The sequence below is a fragment of the Oxyura jamaicensis genome, chromosome 1 (genome assembly GCF_011077185.1).
Source record: "Oxyura jamaicensis isolate SHBP4307 breed ruddy duck chromosome 1, BPBGC_Ojam_1.0, whole genome shotgun sequence".
Lineage (NCBI taxonomy): Eukaryota > Metazoa > Chordata > Aves > Anseriformes > Anatidae > Oxyura > Oxyura jamaicensis.
Genome location: NC_048893.1, coordinates 63,145,454 through 63,162,482, shown reverse-complemented (window position 1 = coordinate 63,162,482; position 17,029 = coordinate 63,145,454). Strand labels below are relative to the sequence as shown.

Genomic DNA, 17,029 nt, shown 5'->3' with positions numbered 1-17,029 from the left:
GGCGGCCGTTGGGGCGCGCGGGCAGGGCTGGCCCGCCCCGCCGCGTCCCCCACAGGGCTCTCGCGTTCTGTGTTCTGGCTGGGATTAATTTCGTGTGCAGCAGCTGTATCTGGCGAGCCTACAGGCTTTCCTCGGTCACAGTCACATAGGGTGTGCTTCCCCGCTGCTGAGAGGAGCTAAAAAGCCTCTCCTCTCTTTTCCTTGGGATGGCCGAAGTGGCTTGTACGTAACTGATGCGGTTATGAATCAGTCTGATGTGCTTTAAGAAAGAAGTATCCACATAAATAATGTATCCTAAGGTATTTGACATTTGTCTTTGCCAGGCCTTTTCTCCAGAACAAGCTCCTTTCCTTTCATAGAATCATTTACGTTGAAAACACCTCCAAGATCACCTGGTCCAACCACCCCCTACCACCAATGTCACCCACTAACCCATGTCCCCAGGCACCACGTCCAGCCTTTCCTTGAACACCCCCAGGGACGGTGACTCCACCACCTCCCTGGGCAACCCGTCCCAATGCCTGACTGCTCTTTCTGGGAAGAAATGTCTCCTCGTTTCCAACCTGAACCTCCCCTGGCACAACTTGAGGCCATTCCCTCTAGTCTTATCACTAATTACCTGTGAGAAGTGGCTGATCTCCAGCTCCCCACACCTTCCTTTCAGGCAGCTGTAGAGAGCAATGAGGTCTCCCCTGAGCCTCCTCTTCTCCAGACCAAACAGCCCCAGTTCCCTCAGCCGCTCCTCACAGGACTTGTGCTCCAGGCCCTTCACCAGCTCCGTAGCCCTTCTGTGGACACGCTCTTAACATTGCCTCTTATTGTAAACCTAGCTCATCATTTGTTGTTATTGAAGATTTTTTTCTTTATAATTTCATTAAAAGATTCTTTGTGAGAGAGTGCCAGGTAATTCATTCGATGAAACATCTGTACAAAATTGTGTAGTAATGCAAATAAAGTGAGAAGTGTCATACGATACGTATATTCTTAGAAAGCAAATAAATGTCAAATTTAGAATGTTTTGGAATAGTCTCTGAATTTAGAACGTTTTGGAATAGTCTCTGCTAGTATTGATGTATTTTTAACCAATAAAACTCTGGATCCTTTGCAGGCAAAAGTGACAGTTGGGCACGATTTTAAAACAGTGAACAAAATCATGTAGGAGAGAAGTAATTTATACCTAATGTATATACCTATTAAGAATGCGTTTGGAGGAGTAACCAGCAAAACCAGAAAAATATGCAGTCTCAAGCACAGCAACACATGCATTAAACTAATCCATTTGTATTGGAAGTGGGTTTGTAATTGCAGGGGAGGAAGGGTCCTATAACTACTTTCAGTGGAGGTATTGATGTTCGCAAAGGCTGTCGTAACAGGAAACTCACCATAATGGGGAGATAATTTTCTTATCCTGTGTTCCAGAAATGCAGGAATTTACTGGATAGGCTTCATTTCAGATATTGGATGGTTTTGAATATTCTTAAAGAGAAACACTCCCTTGCAAATTTACCAAGTTTTTGTGCTTAAGCTGGGTAAAGGTTATAAAAATCTTTATGTGGTGCTCGTTACAGCATTAATAAGTTAAAAGTGTAACCTGAATTAGTGTGTTCTGGTTTGTGCAGGGAGGGTGTCATCATCCCAGACATACCAGAAGTAAACCCAGTCCTGTCTGATAAACCTGAGGGTTAAAGGATTTGCTTTTGAAACCACACACACAGATTCCACTGAATTACCTGGGAGGGCTTGAAGGTAAGTCAAATTTGAAACATGCGTAACTGAGGAGAAATTGTTAACATTGTGTTCCTATGCCTTGAAAGCAAATACATGTTAACTACTACAGACAGCACAAACTTTCTGTGTTACATGCTTTCATTCTCTTCTTGGAGCGTTTCTACTGTAGAACATAGCCTAGATCAACAGCAATGAGAGGCATCAGTAGGGTACAGACAAGCATCAGAGGCCGACACCCAGATTTTTCTCAGCAGCTGCTCAGTTCACTACCCTCATACAAACCAATACACACTTTAGAGTGCTGTAGAAAATTAATATTTCATATCTGGTTTCCCCAAACAGCCTTTTTTGATTGAATACCTAATTTGTTGAAATGTTAAGCTTTCGTTACCGACACTTTTAAAAAGCAATGTTAAACACAATAGCGGTAAAAGCTGTTAAGATTCTTTGCCTGTTCTAGTGTACCAGGGCAGTGTTCTGAAGCACAGTGCAACGCCTATAGTCTTGTGTGTGTTTTTCTCAGCGATAAGAAAACCTGAGAACATTGCCAGTTAAAATGAAAACAATTCCCTATAAATAATGGTCAAAGTCACAGATGTAATAAATGATAATTCCTAGGTATCTCTAAGCTATCCTCTAAATCATCCCCCATACAGAGCAAGAATATATGAACTTGAATTTTTAGTATTTAAAGGCAGGTTGAAAATATGGCTTTTTAGCGCTGGTTTATGCATCAAGAAATCTCCTACCACTGCCCTAGAGGGTATTTGAGGGTCTTCTGTTCTCTAGTCAATAGCTTATCCTTATTATCTACTTCAGTATTTTAATGTTTAATGTGAGTTAAAACATATGGGGTGAAGGGGAGTGAGGAAACAACATTCTACTGCGGAGTGGAAATATTGCCTTTCCTGGTTCCAGTATCAAGGGATATTTATAATTCCATTTGCAGAATTAACATTTCTTTCTTCTGAACTCCTGCTCAACTAGTTTTGAAATTGAAGTCCTGTCACTTTGAAATGCTCTGAGAATTGCTTGGAGACTTAGGGCCTTGCTGTGCTGCGTTTCACCAGATTGAAAAAAGAAATCACATTGCTCCAATAGAATGTTTGGCTTAAACAAGATTCACAGCTGAAGCAAACTGTTGGTACAAGCAAAGCCTGAAACTAAACCAGCATCAGCTGTCTCATTCACACAAGCTGTACAGTAAATCATAACTTGAATACAAACCACTGACATGTTTAAACTGTTTATTGCAAAGACGTATATTGCTAGAATTTTCTAGTGGAATCCAATCCATTAGATTAAAACCATATGATGTGATGCTATTTTTAGTGGAATTCCGTGTTTCCTCATTCTCGTTCAAAATCAACCCCCATACCTTATTCACAGTTTTGTTAAAGCTATATCTCTGTATAGAATTTAGGCTGACAGTGGTGCACACCTGATAAAAACTTAAAGGGTTTAATATTGATTTCAGTTAAAGCAGTCTTACTTCAAACTGCCACCCACCTGCTGCGTGTGTAGATTTGTGGCAAACTGGGCTGTGTAGGCATATGCACACATTTCTTGCATTGTTTTTTCTCCCACAGGCTTTGTACTGATTAGGATCTGATTTAGGCTGCCTGGAGTGAAAAAAATATACAGTATTGTTCAAACTTTGATTTCCTCCACCACTCCCTCACCTATTTTTTCTCTCTCTAAATGTCTCCCTGCAATGGATGCAGCGGACTCTGCTTAAAAAGTGGATAAATAGCCTACTAATATAGCCTGCTTAAATCACGAGTATCTCTCCTGGTAATATGAATTTCTACACGTCCTCTTCCAAAACCAAATATGCTTACCACAAATTGCAGCTAACTTTCGATTGCAACATACTTAACTGTATAAGCTCTGCAATTACACAACGGTGGGATAGAAGGTGAATAATTATAGCCAACCAAAATTAAGGAGAATTTTAGCTACACCTAGTTTAATTATTGGTATTCACACTTGCCGAGGAAATGGCTACTATGATTTTTTTCTGAAAATTGTTTCTAAGTTCTTACTAAAAATTTGGATTCCTTGTATAGAGGTCAGAAAAACAACTTATTTGAAAAAGTGCTGAACGTGAAGTACAGTAGCAAAACATAATATTTGTTAGGCTCCTACTCACTGTCAAATATCACTGTCTGTAGAGGATTTTAAACTTTATCCAACTGTTTTGATATCCCATCTGTCCTGTATGTAGATTGACTTGTCTTATATTCGTGTTGTATACAGAAGTCTTATGGACTGATAGACTAAAGCCAGCTGTACTCAGCATTTGTGCAAATACAGTATACAAGACTGCCTCTGTAGGCTCATACCGAAGTGGTGCTGCAGCTCCTTTGTGCTCCTGTTGTTTAAGCTCAGCACCACTTCTCCAGCAGCACTGTGGAGTGGAAGCCCAGTTACCACTGGGCAATTGTTGGATACTGACTTGGAAAAGGGTGCCATCTACTGAATTATCAGCACAGCTTCTTAAAACGGGTTCTGTACAGCTTCTCTATGATTTTCAGCTCTATGTGGTTTATGTGATACTGTCATAACACAAGACAATTATAGTCAAAACAATAATCTAAAATGAAGATGAACAAATCAGGGTATGGACAAGCACAATTTTAGAAAGTGCTTTCTGCTTTTTATCAAAGTATTAGTGAATATTGAAATCAATGGAGGAAGACAGTGCTGAAGGATCTGAAAGAGCGAGACGTTTTGGTTTTCATTACCTAGAATGGTACAATGCATTCACACTTACCTAAAAGGAAAAAATGTATGTTACCAGTTTCTTATTTAGAATAATGACTCAAAATATTTTGTTGGTGTTATTCTAGCCTGATATTGTACAAGATCCAGATGCTTTGGAATTTTTATTTATTTTACTAGCAAGAATATTTTATTTGTTCTTTAAATAAAATAATCATTTAACTCAATTCAGTCTCACCCTCATTGTTTTTAATGAATGAAGGACCAGAGCAGCACCTCTGCTTCTCAGATGAAGCTAGCTATTTCTGCCTACATAGTATAACATTTAATAAGAGTTTAATGTGTTACAAAACATCACCGGACAAATTTCTAATTGGTCCTGCAGCAGTTCCATGGAGTGAGGAGTATAATAGTAATGTCTAATATTTTGCAGCGGACTCAACACTTTCTGGGCATTGACCTTCATCACCTTTTTGACGTGTCTTCTTATGGACTGTTGGTCCTGTTATTTTCAGTGTTTGTATTTTCTTTTATCTTAAGGGATGCCTGAAAGTCAAGGGAAGGACAGCGAAAGCCACATCAGCAGCAGCAGTTCCAGCACTAGCAATTCAGTTGCTCGCTTCGGACAGGTCAGTTCCTTTGCAATGAGAGAGATGTGGAAGTTGTGTGCTTGCACTTCTGGAAATCTGCTCTGCATATTTCCTCCTTTTAAAATTGGATACAGTAAGGCTAGAGTCATATCCTTTACCCAGGCTGTTCCATACCTAATTGTACATTACATTTTCCTCCATGATAGCAATGGCATGTCTCTAGTTATAGTAAGTTAATCTGGATTTTTTACAACATGTTTTTAATTTTGTTCGTTAAAAAGTGGGGCTCATTTTATTCTCTTGTATTGCAGATGACCTGGCTCATGCTTACACACATTCTCAGTACTGGATCAGAAAAGTAAACTGCTTTCATTCACCTACTTAAAAAAATAAATTGGGGAAAAATGCACAGTAATCAGTTTGCCTTTTGGCAGCAAATTCCCTTCCCCATGATAGGCGTTTATAAATAGTTTCTGAATGTGGCGTATGCACATATACTCTCCATTTTTCCTTACATTTTTAGTAACAGGTTTACATTCTAGTTACAGAAGAAGACCAAGTTATTCCTTTAAGTTTAAAGTTTAAGAAAAATGTGAGAGATTTGGCAGGCACTAGAACTAAATGGCACACACACACTGTCAAATACTGTTCTACTGAGTGATGAGGCGGCCAATATGTGAATACACAATACTTACTGTACAGGTGGTGAAATCTCTGTTCTGTCCCGCATCATAGCATAGCAGCACAAGCTTTATAATGCTTGAATCCTTAAACATGCAATTAAACCTCTCTAACCTTTGCAGAATATAAATTGCGTTTCTACTAAGACATGCAGCACAAGTTACAACACTCTGGGCTTCCTAATGATACCAGTGATGCTGGGGTTATCCAGAGGACCTTCGCTGCACGAGGGGAATATGCTGAACAGTACTCAATAACTTTCTAGTTTGACTGGTTGCCTGAGCTGCTGTCCTATCTGCCTGTGATGGAACACGGTGATAGAGTAAGGTTAAATGTTAGTTTCATTGACGTTTTTAAACATACTTTTCCTGCGAAGTATTATATTTTATTTTTGAGAGGTATGTACAAACATGCACTTGTATGTTTGTGTTAGGCAGCCATGACTAGGATTATGACTGCATTAAGATATCAATAGGACACTAACAGACCTGTCTTAAGTTCTTCTAATGTAAATGATGGTTATGAAAAATGGAAAAAACATGCTACAGTTTAATAATTAGTGCTTGTATACATGTGACCTCAAGAATAAGGAAAAAACTATATAACGCACAAGTATGTACACACACCCCAATTTGTCAGTTACATCCTGATTCTAAAAATGGCTCATACACCTCTTGGAAGGACTGTGTATGGAAAAACTGAATTAAGAAGTGAAATAAGGAGACGAGGGGGGAGCTAGTACAGAGGGAGTGAGAAATCTTGTCTTTGTTTTCATCAAGTGTCAATATACAGCAAATGAGTATCAAGCTATCCAGCATGCTCTTCGTCAGAAACTGGGTCCGGAATATATCAGCAGTCGACAAGCTGGAGGAGGACAAAAGGTACGAATTAACCTCCACAGATGTTTCAACTCACTTTTTTTTTCCAGGAGAACTACTGTAAAAATAATAAATAAACGTTTTTGAAGTTAATTTCCCACTGGTAGTGCAATATGCATATAATAAAGTAAAATCAGGATAGCATGAACTCTGGCTTTAACTTAGCCATAGGTTCTTATATGCTTTAGGAAAAGCCACTTTTCAGTGCTTCATCCTTTAAAAGGGAATATTTGTCTACTTGTGAAATGTTGAGTTTTTTCCAGAACTGGAATATATAAATCATTATATGGCATTAGGTGTATTTTTACCTCTTTAGCATCTGCTACCTCTACTTCCATTAATTCAGTTCTATTTTCAGTCAATTCCCCCCACCACAGCTGTTATGAGGAGAAGGAGAACCTAAATCTGCACATGCACATTATCCTGAATTTAGCTGTGTTTCTTCAGTGTCAGACGATCTGTGTAATCTCTTTTTAAAATAAATAATGTGTATATGTGTATATATGTATGTATGTGCCTTTCTTTTCAGGTCTGCTACATTGAGGGTCACAAGGTAATCAGTCTGGCCAATGAGATGTTTGGCTTCAATGGCTGGGCACATTCAGTCACTCAACAGAATGTTGGTAAGTACCTCTTTAGGATTAAAAAATAAATAAAAAATCTGTCTTCTTGTTTCACCATGAAACCTTGAAGGAAATGTCTTTCAAATAATGACAATGGTATCTATCCAAGGACATGACCATTTATGTATTTCTTGGTATGTATTTTAAGTATTAGAACCTGGCAAAAGGCACGTGGAATTTTCAGGTGTCTTAGCAGCAGGTAAGAATGAGAGAAATTTAATTATAATGTAGGTTTTCTTTTCTGTTTAGCTCTTATACAGGAATATGTCAAATTAATTATTCTAAGGGTGTTTATTAGCTATTCTAATCAAGTTTTCTGATCTCTTTGGGAATACCCAGTCAAGAGTTACAACAATTAAACCATTTGTTTTAACATCCAGCAACCCTGAGCCTACTGTCATTCTCACTTGTAAATTTTACGTTCCAAAAAGTATCTGAGTTAATATTCCCCTTATCTTTAGCGTCCTTTTTTTTTTTTCCCCTACTGATTCCTCTTCTATCAAGTATTTTTGTAGTAGAAAGCTTTGAAAAAAACACTTCCTAGGAAGTGATATTCGGATGTTTTTGAAGCTGAAGCTTCCCCTGTCCTGAAAGCTGAAATAGTGGCTGCTAGAGAAACATTGTCCTTGCAGATCTGCTACGCTTAAGCCCAAGTCAATTTGTTGAAGTAGCTCAACCCAGCTGAGTAAATGTACATCTTTGCTTTTCTGCCCCGCTCACTGCCACCCCCTCCCCACCCCACTGCATCACACCCCCCACACTTTTAAGAATATTTCATACATCTGGCTGGTAGATTCTAGAACAAGTTATTTCATGGTTTTTCACCTAGTATGTACCACTTTTTTTTTTTTTTTTTTTCAGTAAAAAAAAAAATAATATTATTAAAAAATTTTTTTTTTTTTTCTCAAAATTATCCCATAACGAGTCATACCTTAGCAGTTCAGAGACAGAAGATGTTATACTTTTTTATAAACCCATGTACCATAAAATGATTGCACCTCTGGCAGGTTTACAAAACAATTGGTCAAGTGGACCAGATGAGTACAGGAGTTTATACACATAATACCAGGGTGCAAGTGTATGGCAGGTCTAGACGCTGATAACCTGAAAACATAACATACTCAGAGCATATACTGAAGTTATCATTCTCAGCCTACAGTTAATACCTTGTAAATCATACTCCATTTTGTAGAAGACATAGTATCTCGGGTCTGTTCAGCAAATATGCTGCAGATTTACAAATATCTTGAAGAAATTAAATTAGATCTACATGTGGATCAGAAGTCTTTTCTATTATTTAGGATGCTACATTTTTCCCCTCAGACTTTGTTGACCTCAACAATGGCAGGTTCTATGTGGGGGTCTGTGCATTTGTGAAAGTTCAGCTTAAGGTAAGTGGACTTTTTGTTTACTCTGAGCAATTGCTTAAAGCTGGGAAAGAAAGTTCACGTGTAGGTCAGGCTGTGGTTCTCAGGAGTATTGCTCTATACCAGAGAATATAGTGGCGTCTAAAAGGTTGACCTTGCTATAGAACATCCAGCTAAGAGTGAATAATCAGGCTTAGGAAAGCACAACATCTAATGAGAAGTGATAGATGCACAGAACCTCCCTGATACTTAGTTGTTTTTGTTTGTTTTAAATCTTACTGCAGGATGGGTCATACCATGAAGACGTAGGTTATGGAGTCAGTGAAGGCCTGAAGTCGAAGGCCTTGTCCTTAGAAAAGGCAAGAAAGGAGGCAGTAACAGATGGACTGAAGAGGGCGCTCAAGTAAGCGAAGATCAGTACTTGTACATACGCAGAAGGGAATTGAGAATTAAGTTCTGTTTTCAGTGACAATGAATTGTCCTTGTTTCTCAGGTGCTTTGGGAATGCTCTTGGGAACTGCATCCTAGACAAAGACTACCTACGAGCTGTGAATAAACTTCCACGTCAGGTGCAGTACATGGTCTTTTACAGCAGGGACTGTTAGATATTGATTGTTCCTGATCATTCGTGTTAAAAGGAATTTAAACAATAGCATAAATGCATCTTATTCCTGAATATTTCCTGCTGACACCCACAGCATTTTCGTGCTATTGTGATTGCATTAACTCTTTTACTGAGTTCTTCCCTAGCATTTTACGAGAAATGCTCCAAAGTTTAACCATTTGCATTATGCAAGCTTACTGTGGTGAGGAAACAGTATTCTACTCAAGATCTTATGTGACATTTAGTGCCACGTTGTTTAAGTCTCTCTTTAGTGCCAGTAACACATACAGTTATGTCTGTGTTCATAACAGGTTAAATGCTACACCAGTAATTGTTCACTGTTTAAACTAGCTTTTTCTAGGTGTCATCTCCTACACATGCTGCAGTTGCTAAGCCCATTTAAGCTTAGTCACTTGCACCAACTCATTTCATCACTCTCATCCAGCCACTTGTGCTTAAATGTTCATCAGCAGTGCTACCACTCTCATTCACAGATGTATCACAAATGAAATTGAAATGCTTGGCAGAATAGTGTCTGTCAAGGCAGCGTGCATGATATTTTGCCCTATAAGACAAGAGGCAAAACTGTTCTTTGTTTTTTCTCATTGACAGTGGTAGCACAATCTGATTTATTACTTACTTGGAATTTTAAAATCAGATGTATATGACATATTCCTCTAAGTGCTGGACTTTTTCAAGAATCAAAAAAAGGATAGGAGTTGACTTCATACAGTGACACAACTGGCAGTTGCTGGAAGAGGTGATAAGAGGCTGTAGGCAAAAAATAGCCAGATGGTACATCTATTATCTGCATGACCTACCCTAAAACAGATAAAGCTCCTGTGTGCATTTCTGCAAAATCAGGACTCTTTCATTTAGCCCTGAAGTCTCTCAGGGTGACAGCCTGAATGTCAACCAGTGATCAGCAGGAAGAACTGTTCTCTAGCTTTTAGTGAGTTCTGGCAGAAAATAGGGAGTTTTTTTCCATGAGGAAGACTTAATCCTTCAAATAAAGTTACTTAAAATTAAGCAAAATCCATACAGTAGCAATATCAATTTGTGTGCTGATGGTTGTCTTGTCCTTTCACTAACCGTTATGCAAACCTCTGCAAAGCTCTAATGCACATCACCAGCTAGATAGAAACTATACTCAGCATGGTCATTGCAAAAAAAGAGTACAATGTGCCTGTATGTTAGCTCTCAGAGGTCTGTTCATTGTTCTGTTTAGAATAGCTAACAAGTAGTTCTTTTGGAAACAATATTTTTGTACTGTGGTCTCAAGCAAAGTTAGTTTCAAAAGGTGATTTCAACTTTCAATGTAACCCAGTTGGGTCCTTCCCAAAAGAACACTGCAAAATACTAGATGCATCTATGTCACAAAGGAGGAACCTAAACCTTTAGACTGGATCCTAAAAAATTGTGGCTGTTGCCAGTTGCTTCAAAGTTTTACCACAGAAAAGCAAAAGAGGTAAACAGTGTATTTTGTTCTTGTGGTACATTAGCAGCACACAAGCGTCCCTGTAAAATATCCTCTGCTTGGCTTCAACATGTGTTGGTACCCAAAATTTGCAACTGAATGATGAAAGCTGGGTGCATTAGACTTGGCTGTGGTACTAGGTCAAACAGTGAACCTTCTGAGGTAACCACACCATGGAGAAATGCCTCTTTTGGAGGTCTCTGGTCCAGAGAGAGAAAAAAAATGCGTTGTACATTCCACCCATAACAACAGTACTGTAAGCCCATTCTTTCAGAGCTATCACAAAGGGTGCTTTGGCATAACGTAGCAGCCCGTATTAGCATTAAAGATGCCCTGGCTGTTACTGAAGTTGCACCACAGTAAACATTAATCTTGTTAGCTCCTGATGTGTACCAGCTGGGGGCAGTAGGCCCCTAGGCAGTACCCTACCTTGCACATTGAGGAACAAGTAAGCCTTTTACCACTGCTGATCCATGGAGCTGCATACGAAAGTTAACTTCATCGTAACAGGATCTACTAAACTCTGCTGGAGCTCTAATATGGCTCTGTCTAGCTAACTTAAGCTGTAGAAACTGATTCAAATTAAAGATGAAACAGATTTCTGTTTTGCCACGGTCATTTTCCATTAGTGGTGTTGCCACAAACTTGTAAAATCACAGAGACAAACCATTCTGTCTTTAATAGAAACAGAGTACCATACCTTCCTCAGTGACCACATGCTCACAGAGCTATGCAAGTGTCTGCCATTGTCCTTTAAAACACATGTGAAAACAGAACTGGAAAAACTAACAGATGCCAACAATAGACTTGTGAGACTGAGGAGCTACAGAATTCTTCCTCTATTCTCAGATGCAGCAAGCAGAATATGGGGAGACATGAGATATCTGCCCTGAAGCACTCCACTATTAAACTGACACAAAGTTGCATGAATTCAGTGATAAACTCGACCAGTGATGTACTAAAAATGCATTTTGGTTTCCTATCTTACTGCTCCACTTAGGGCAAACAAAATAAGAGTTCCTAACAGTACCATATAGAAAAGGCCTGTGCATATTTCATTAAGTTGATGACAGAAATTTCTGAATATATTTTCTTTTTTTTTTTTTTTCTTTTCTAGATGCCCCATGAGTTAGATTTGGTGAAAGCTAAAAGACAGGACTATGAGCCTGAAATTGAGAAAGCAAGATACAACAGCTGTTTGGAAAGGCAGAACACAGGATGGAGAGAGCATCATGAGGCAGCATATACTTATAAACCCAGTCACACAGAGGCTTCTGTAGTGAGAGAAGATCAGAAACAGCCAAACAGTTCCAGGTAAGACCACTACTATGCATTTATTTTACAAGATATGTTAGAAGTTACTGTTCGCTTTAAAACATGGGGACGGCTCAAAGTGGAAGATGCCATAAAATACCAGTTTAGTGGATTTTGCTTGCTGTTATTTCTTTATACAACTTTCTTCATAAAAGATAATTGCTGAAATCTTATTTTAACTAACTTTGTGCTTACCTGGGGGAGGGGCAGAAATTCAGATTCCTTAGCTATTGAGTGTGATGCCACTTACCAGCGGAAATTGCGCCAAAAGCAGCTACAGCAGCAGTTTCGGGAACAGATGGAGAAGAGATGTCAGGTTACCGAAGTCACTCCTAGCAGCAAACAGGGTAAGATGTGGCATTAAAAATTGACAGTTTTAATGATAGCTACTGGCAGGCATGCATTGTCCTTAGTACAGGAGCCTGACCAGTTTCTTTTGCTTCTGTACTGTACTATCACACACCTTTGAGACCAAAGGAAAGAGGATCATCATACTCATTTCCCCACATTCTTAAAGGGGCAGGAATGTCATCTCTGAAACTGCATCATTAAAACTGTAACTCTACAACCACTCTAAAGCTTCATGTAGCACAGCCATCAACATCTGTACCATTAACACGCTGCATCAGGGCTGAGGCTGCAGCACTTCACTGAGGTGGTTTGCTGCCAAACAGACCTTGCATTAACCACTAATATGTTGGTCTTCACTCATGGGGAAGTCTGGACAGCTGTGTCGTAAGCAGGAACTTGGGGGCAGAGTAAAACAGGCTAAAAAACATCTTACAGTAGTGCAATTGCTCTTACTAGTCATCATCAGCATCTCACCATTCCGCATACTGCTCCAAAACGTAAGCAGCTGTGGGGAAAGAGGGTACCTGGTGGCAGCTGGTGATGATCATTTCAGATGTATGCTGTTAAGGAGGAACAAGAGTTCTTCTGTATTTCTAACTTTAATCTTTGTTTTACTTCTGTCTAGCAACAGCCCATCCTCCTGTAAAACAGGACACTCCAGCAGCAGTACAACAGGATCTAGCAATAGAAGAAGATCTCTTTGCAGGTCAGCCAAAAATAATTAATAACAGCATGTTAAATCATTAACATTTATATTAACTCTTCGAAGTAGCATAAAGGGAAAAGTTGTGAAGAGGCTGGAATAATAGAAGTTTGGGTCTAATCCTGAGAGCTTAGCGGTAATAATCTTGCTTGAATAGCAGGAAAATGATACTAAAAGGTACAACAGATGAGATGCCCATCACTACAAGGGGTTTCATACCATGCCATTCATACCAGTAGAGCATGGTTATTCATGTTTGGTAAACCCATTCCTTCAAACAACGTTACACAGAAACAGAACATCTGCAGGGGCTGGGAGGAAAGTCTTTGCTTAATGTAACCGGCTATTTGAGTTGCATACCACAGTGTGTGGACATTGCTTAAGTTCAGAGCACAGGGGGTAGTACTGTTCTTTGGTTGTGCACTGACATTTAACTTTTATAGTGGCCACTACCCACTACTGGAGAGTGGGCTGGTCCTGCAGTGATTGTTCCTGTAATACCATACTGTCGTGTGGTTTCATCATCTTTTCATTCATTCTAGATGATCCCGAACTTTGGGACATTTCCTTGGAGACCGCTGATCTGAACAAGATAATGGGTCACAAAATGGCAGGCCCATTAGCTGGACAGCAGACACCAAAAACACCCTGTGGACGTCACCAAATGATTACCCGTAACAGAACCCCTCAGAGAATGAATTATCACAAATCTTCTCCGAGACCTGCACAACTGCAGCCATCTGCTGCTCTCATGAGCAACAGCCACAGTGCTGACCAGCATGCACCAGGTACGTGCTATAATAAAATGACCACGTTCTTTCTGTCTTACAAACAGCTCCTGACTTTGAAAGCGTTGCTAGATTGCATTGAATGCACTAGTTAGGTTATTAATCTGGAGGGGGAGAAACATCCCTCTTTTTTTGGACCTGGCTGTGGAGTGCCGTGACAGTGGGCTAGGACAACTGTTTTTTCCATCCAACTATCCTCTGAAGGAAGAGCTAAAGAATGAATCAATGAGCACTTAGAGAAGCAGAGAAAAGCTTTAAGAAACTTCCATTTCTCATTGTCTCCCTGTTTAGCAGAGCCCAGCCCTCACAGAAGAAGTCAAAGCTTGAAGAAGAGGAGGCTAGAACCTACATAGGACACCTGGTGGTATTGTTACCCACAATACTGGGTTACATCAGAAGACTGCAGCTGGCTCTTCAAAGTATGTGAGGAAGACTATTAATAGATTGTCCTGTATGTTATGATGAAGCAACACAGAAGAGTTTAATACAACCAGCAAGAACTTCAGGTGCTTTTGGGTTGTTACATATTTCAGTTTTTTTTCCTATGAACAAGTAATCATTTGTGCTTCTGCAGCATCGACTTCTGGCTATATTACAAGCTGGAGTTACAAGTAATTCGCCTGAAATTGTAACACAAGTAATCCTTAAAATGAGTTGCCATTCATCATTTCTTTCTTCCTCAGTGTTGCATTTCAGCATACAGGAATGTTTTGTCAATAAAATGAGGGGGTGGGTTACGGTCACACAAACGCATACCAACTGTGCTCTCCTGGTCCATGTGGCTGTTTGCAGCTGTGGCAGTGGCTGCCTGTGGTGTGGAGCCCAGCTGTTTGCCCTGGGGACACACAGACAGAGTCAGAAGCATTGCTCTGACACAGCTCTGCCTCAAATTCTTCCTCAGTCAGGCCGGATTCCTGTCCAGCAGCAGCACAGCACCTTTGTTCACCTCTGCCAGGGCAGGAGTGTGCTCGGATTGCTGCTGAGTACACAAAGCATCTCAGGCTGTTCCTCTGGACTCTCTGTAAAATGAATGGGAGCTGCAGGTTTTTTTAATGTTTTAAATAAGCTTATAGTCGTATTTTTAACACAAAAATAAACATGAAATTTGGAGAAAACAAACCATAGTCATTGCTCTTCATGCCTCATTATTATTCAAACAGTTACAACTCATGTCCTGTTTAACATGCTCAAAGCTGCTAATGTGTTCTGACCAGGTGCGAGCAGGAAGCTAGACACCACTGCGCACAGCGTTTGCTTTAACAGGGGCAAAGGTTCCAGTGGGTTTTAAGCAGCACAAAGCAGCAGCTATTCCTTCAACTACGGTCAAAGAAGAAATTTTAGGCAGTGCTTAACAACCACTCCCATGTCCAGTTTGAGAAGCCCTGCTCTGGAAAGGGAGCAGTTCTGCTGGGCAGCTACCTGGGCCCTTCCTCGTGTGGCAAAGAGGCTCAGCTGGAGCTCCTGCTGCCCTGGGCAGGAACCTGGCAGCACCACGGCAGCGTTCAAGCTGGCACCTGTGCTGGCAGTACTCTCCCTGGCAGGTGGCAGTTTGAGTTCCCCACGTGTCGAAGCTGGTTCTTCATTACCTGAGGCCCAGAGGCAAGGATGATGATAAAGCATGACTCGAAGTTTGAGCTGAACGAGGAAATTTACAAACTTTGGTTGGTCCAACCCCAAAATTGATGTCAAACTTGAAACAGGCCCTCGTTCCTGTGCTTTGCTATTCCTGGCTTATCTGGACGCACCTCTTAAAGCAATCTAAGTGTTACATTTGAGGTAGTAAGCATTTATTCCTGTTCCTCCTACTTCACCTTCACCACTTTTCCTTTTTCCTTAAGTAGACTGTTATCCACTTAATTCCCAAAGAGGACGAAGAACAAGCATTGATTTAACTATGGAAATATAAGACAAGTTACAGTTAAATGTAACGTATTATACTTAAAAAATAGTTTCAGATTTCACCAGTACTAGTTCCTCTCCAACTCAGGGCTGAAGCTCAGGAAAGAAATACATACCACATGTTTGAGTCATGCACCCACTGTTGAAATAAGATACCTGGAAGGAAGGGAATGCACAGACATACAGCATTACTGTATTCAACAAAGCCTCCCTCCCTCTCCAAACTTTTGCAAGAGAAAAACCTAGAAGTCTAAAACAATTTCATCAGCTTTCTTGACCCCAGAACAGTGCAATTGTAGATATGCCTCTGCTGAGAGGAATCACTGCAATATACCTCATGGATCGGTCATTAAAAAAAAAAAAAAAAAAAAAAAAGGCAGTAAAGTTTGTACTTGGAGCTTTTTCTTTAAGGACTTGAGCAGCATGACTCGTAACAGAAGCCTTTCTTAAAATGGAAAGAAATGCAGCAGTAATTAGCGTTTAGAAATGTCAAATAATTCTTGCGAGTCTACAGCTGCTTGAGAATGACTCTGTAAAGTGGTTCTCCTCTTATACCGTGTACCAGCAAAGTCGCAAATTTGGAGATGGAATTCAGATTAGATCTAGACTAAAGTTAGCCCCCAGCACCACAGGTGCTGCTCCCTTCCACCCCCGAGAGGAGGGTGATGGGCCCAGCAGAAGAGGGGAGTGGGACTGTTCCCTGCCAAGGCAGGGGCTTCCCCAGCCCTTTTAGCACCCCCACTCTAGTAGCTTCATTGCCCAAAAGGAAGCACAGAACCCCTGCTGCTTACACTTCACCTGTGTTGCAGGCTGGGAGAGCAGCCAAGCTCCCTAGTGGCCTAGCTATGTTTCGACAACTGCATGACAATCTCAGCCGTAAGCGCTCCCCTACCACTCTGGGCATTATCCTGCAACCTTCTCCCTCCCTTTTCCTTAACCCCTTGGACTCCTCCTCTCTTAAAGACTCATGCTATGAATTGCTCTTTGTAGTATCTTGCTTCAGAGAATTTTATTAGAAGGTCCAAGGCTCATTGATCACTGCTTTTGAGAAGTTACAGGTCTCCTTGAAATGGGTTTCTTGTACTTTCCTGTGATAAATTGGGTAAGTGAAATCACTCCCAGAGCAGGAAGGAAAGGTTGGAACCTGCTGTTCAGCAAGAAAACCCACCGCTCAACAAAAGCAGGTTTGGTTTATTTCAATGACTTCGTTCAATATTCTACAAAGGTAACAACTGGCAGCACAAAGCGCAGTCGTACAAGAAGCGCAGTGCCTGGGTTTAGTGCAAAATATACAACTAACTA

At 40.4% G+C, this 17,029-nt stretch overlaps 1 protein-coding gene across 3 annotated transcripts; it reads left to right on the top strand.

Moving 5' to 3' along the window:
• Positions 1-1,615: 1,615 nt before the first annotated feature.
• RAD52 (RAD52 homolog, DNA repair protein) lies at positions 1,616-14,943 on the top strand. 3 transcript variants are annotated; one of them, XM_035345798.1, is made up of 13 exons: positions 1,623-1,746; positions 3,318-3,371; positions 4,993-5,081; positions 6,503-6,604; positions 7,131-7,224; positions 8,548-8,615; positions 8,876-8,994; positions 9,085-9,160; positions 11,790-11,986; positions 12,191-12,333; positions 12,963-13,043; positions 13,583-13,828; positions 14,123-14,943. In XM_035345798.1, the coding sequence occupies exons 3-13, from the start codon at positions 4,995-4,997 to the stop codon at positions 14,179-14,181; spliced, it is 1,272 nt and encodes a 423-aa protein (XP_035201689.1). In that variant the 5' UTR covers positions 1,623-1,746; positions 3,318-3,371; positions 4,993-4,994; the 3' UTR covers positions 14,182-14,943. The 3 variants fall into 3 exon arrangements, with proteins under 3 accessions (XP_035201697.1, XP_035201678.1, XP_035201689.1); XM_035345806.1 differs by lacking the exon at positions 3,318-3,371 and having other exon boundaries at positions 1,616-1,746; positions 12,197-12,333; XM_035345787.1 differs by lacking the exon at positions 3,318-3,371 and having other exon boundaries at positions 1,616-1,746.
• Positions 14,944-17,029: the final 2,086 nt, after the last annotated feature.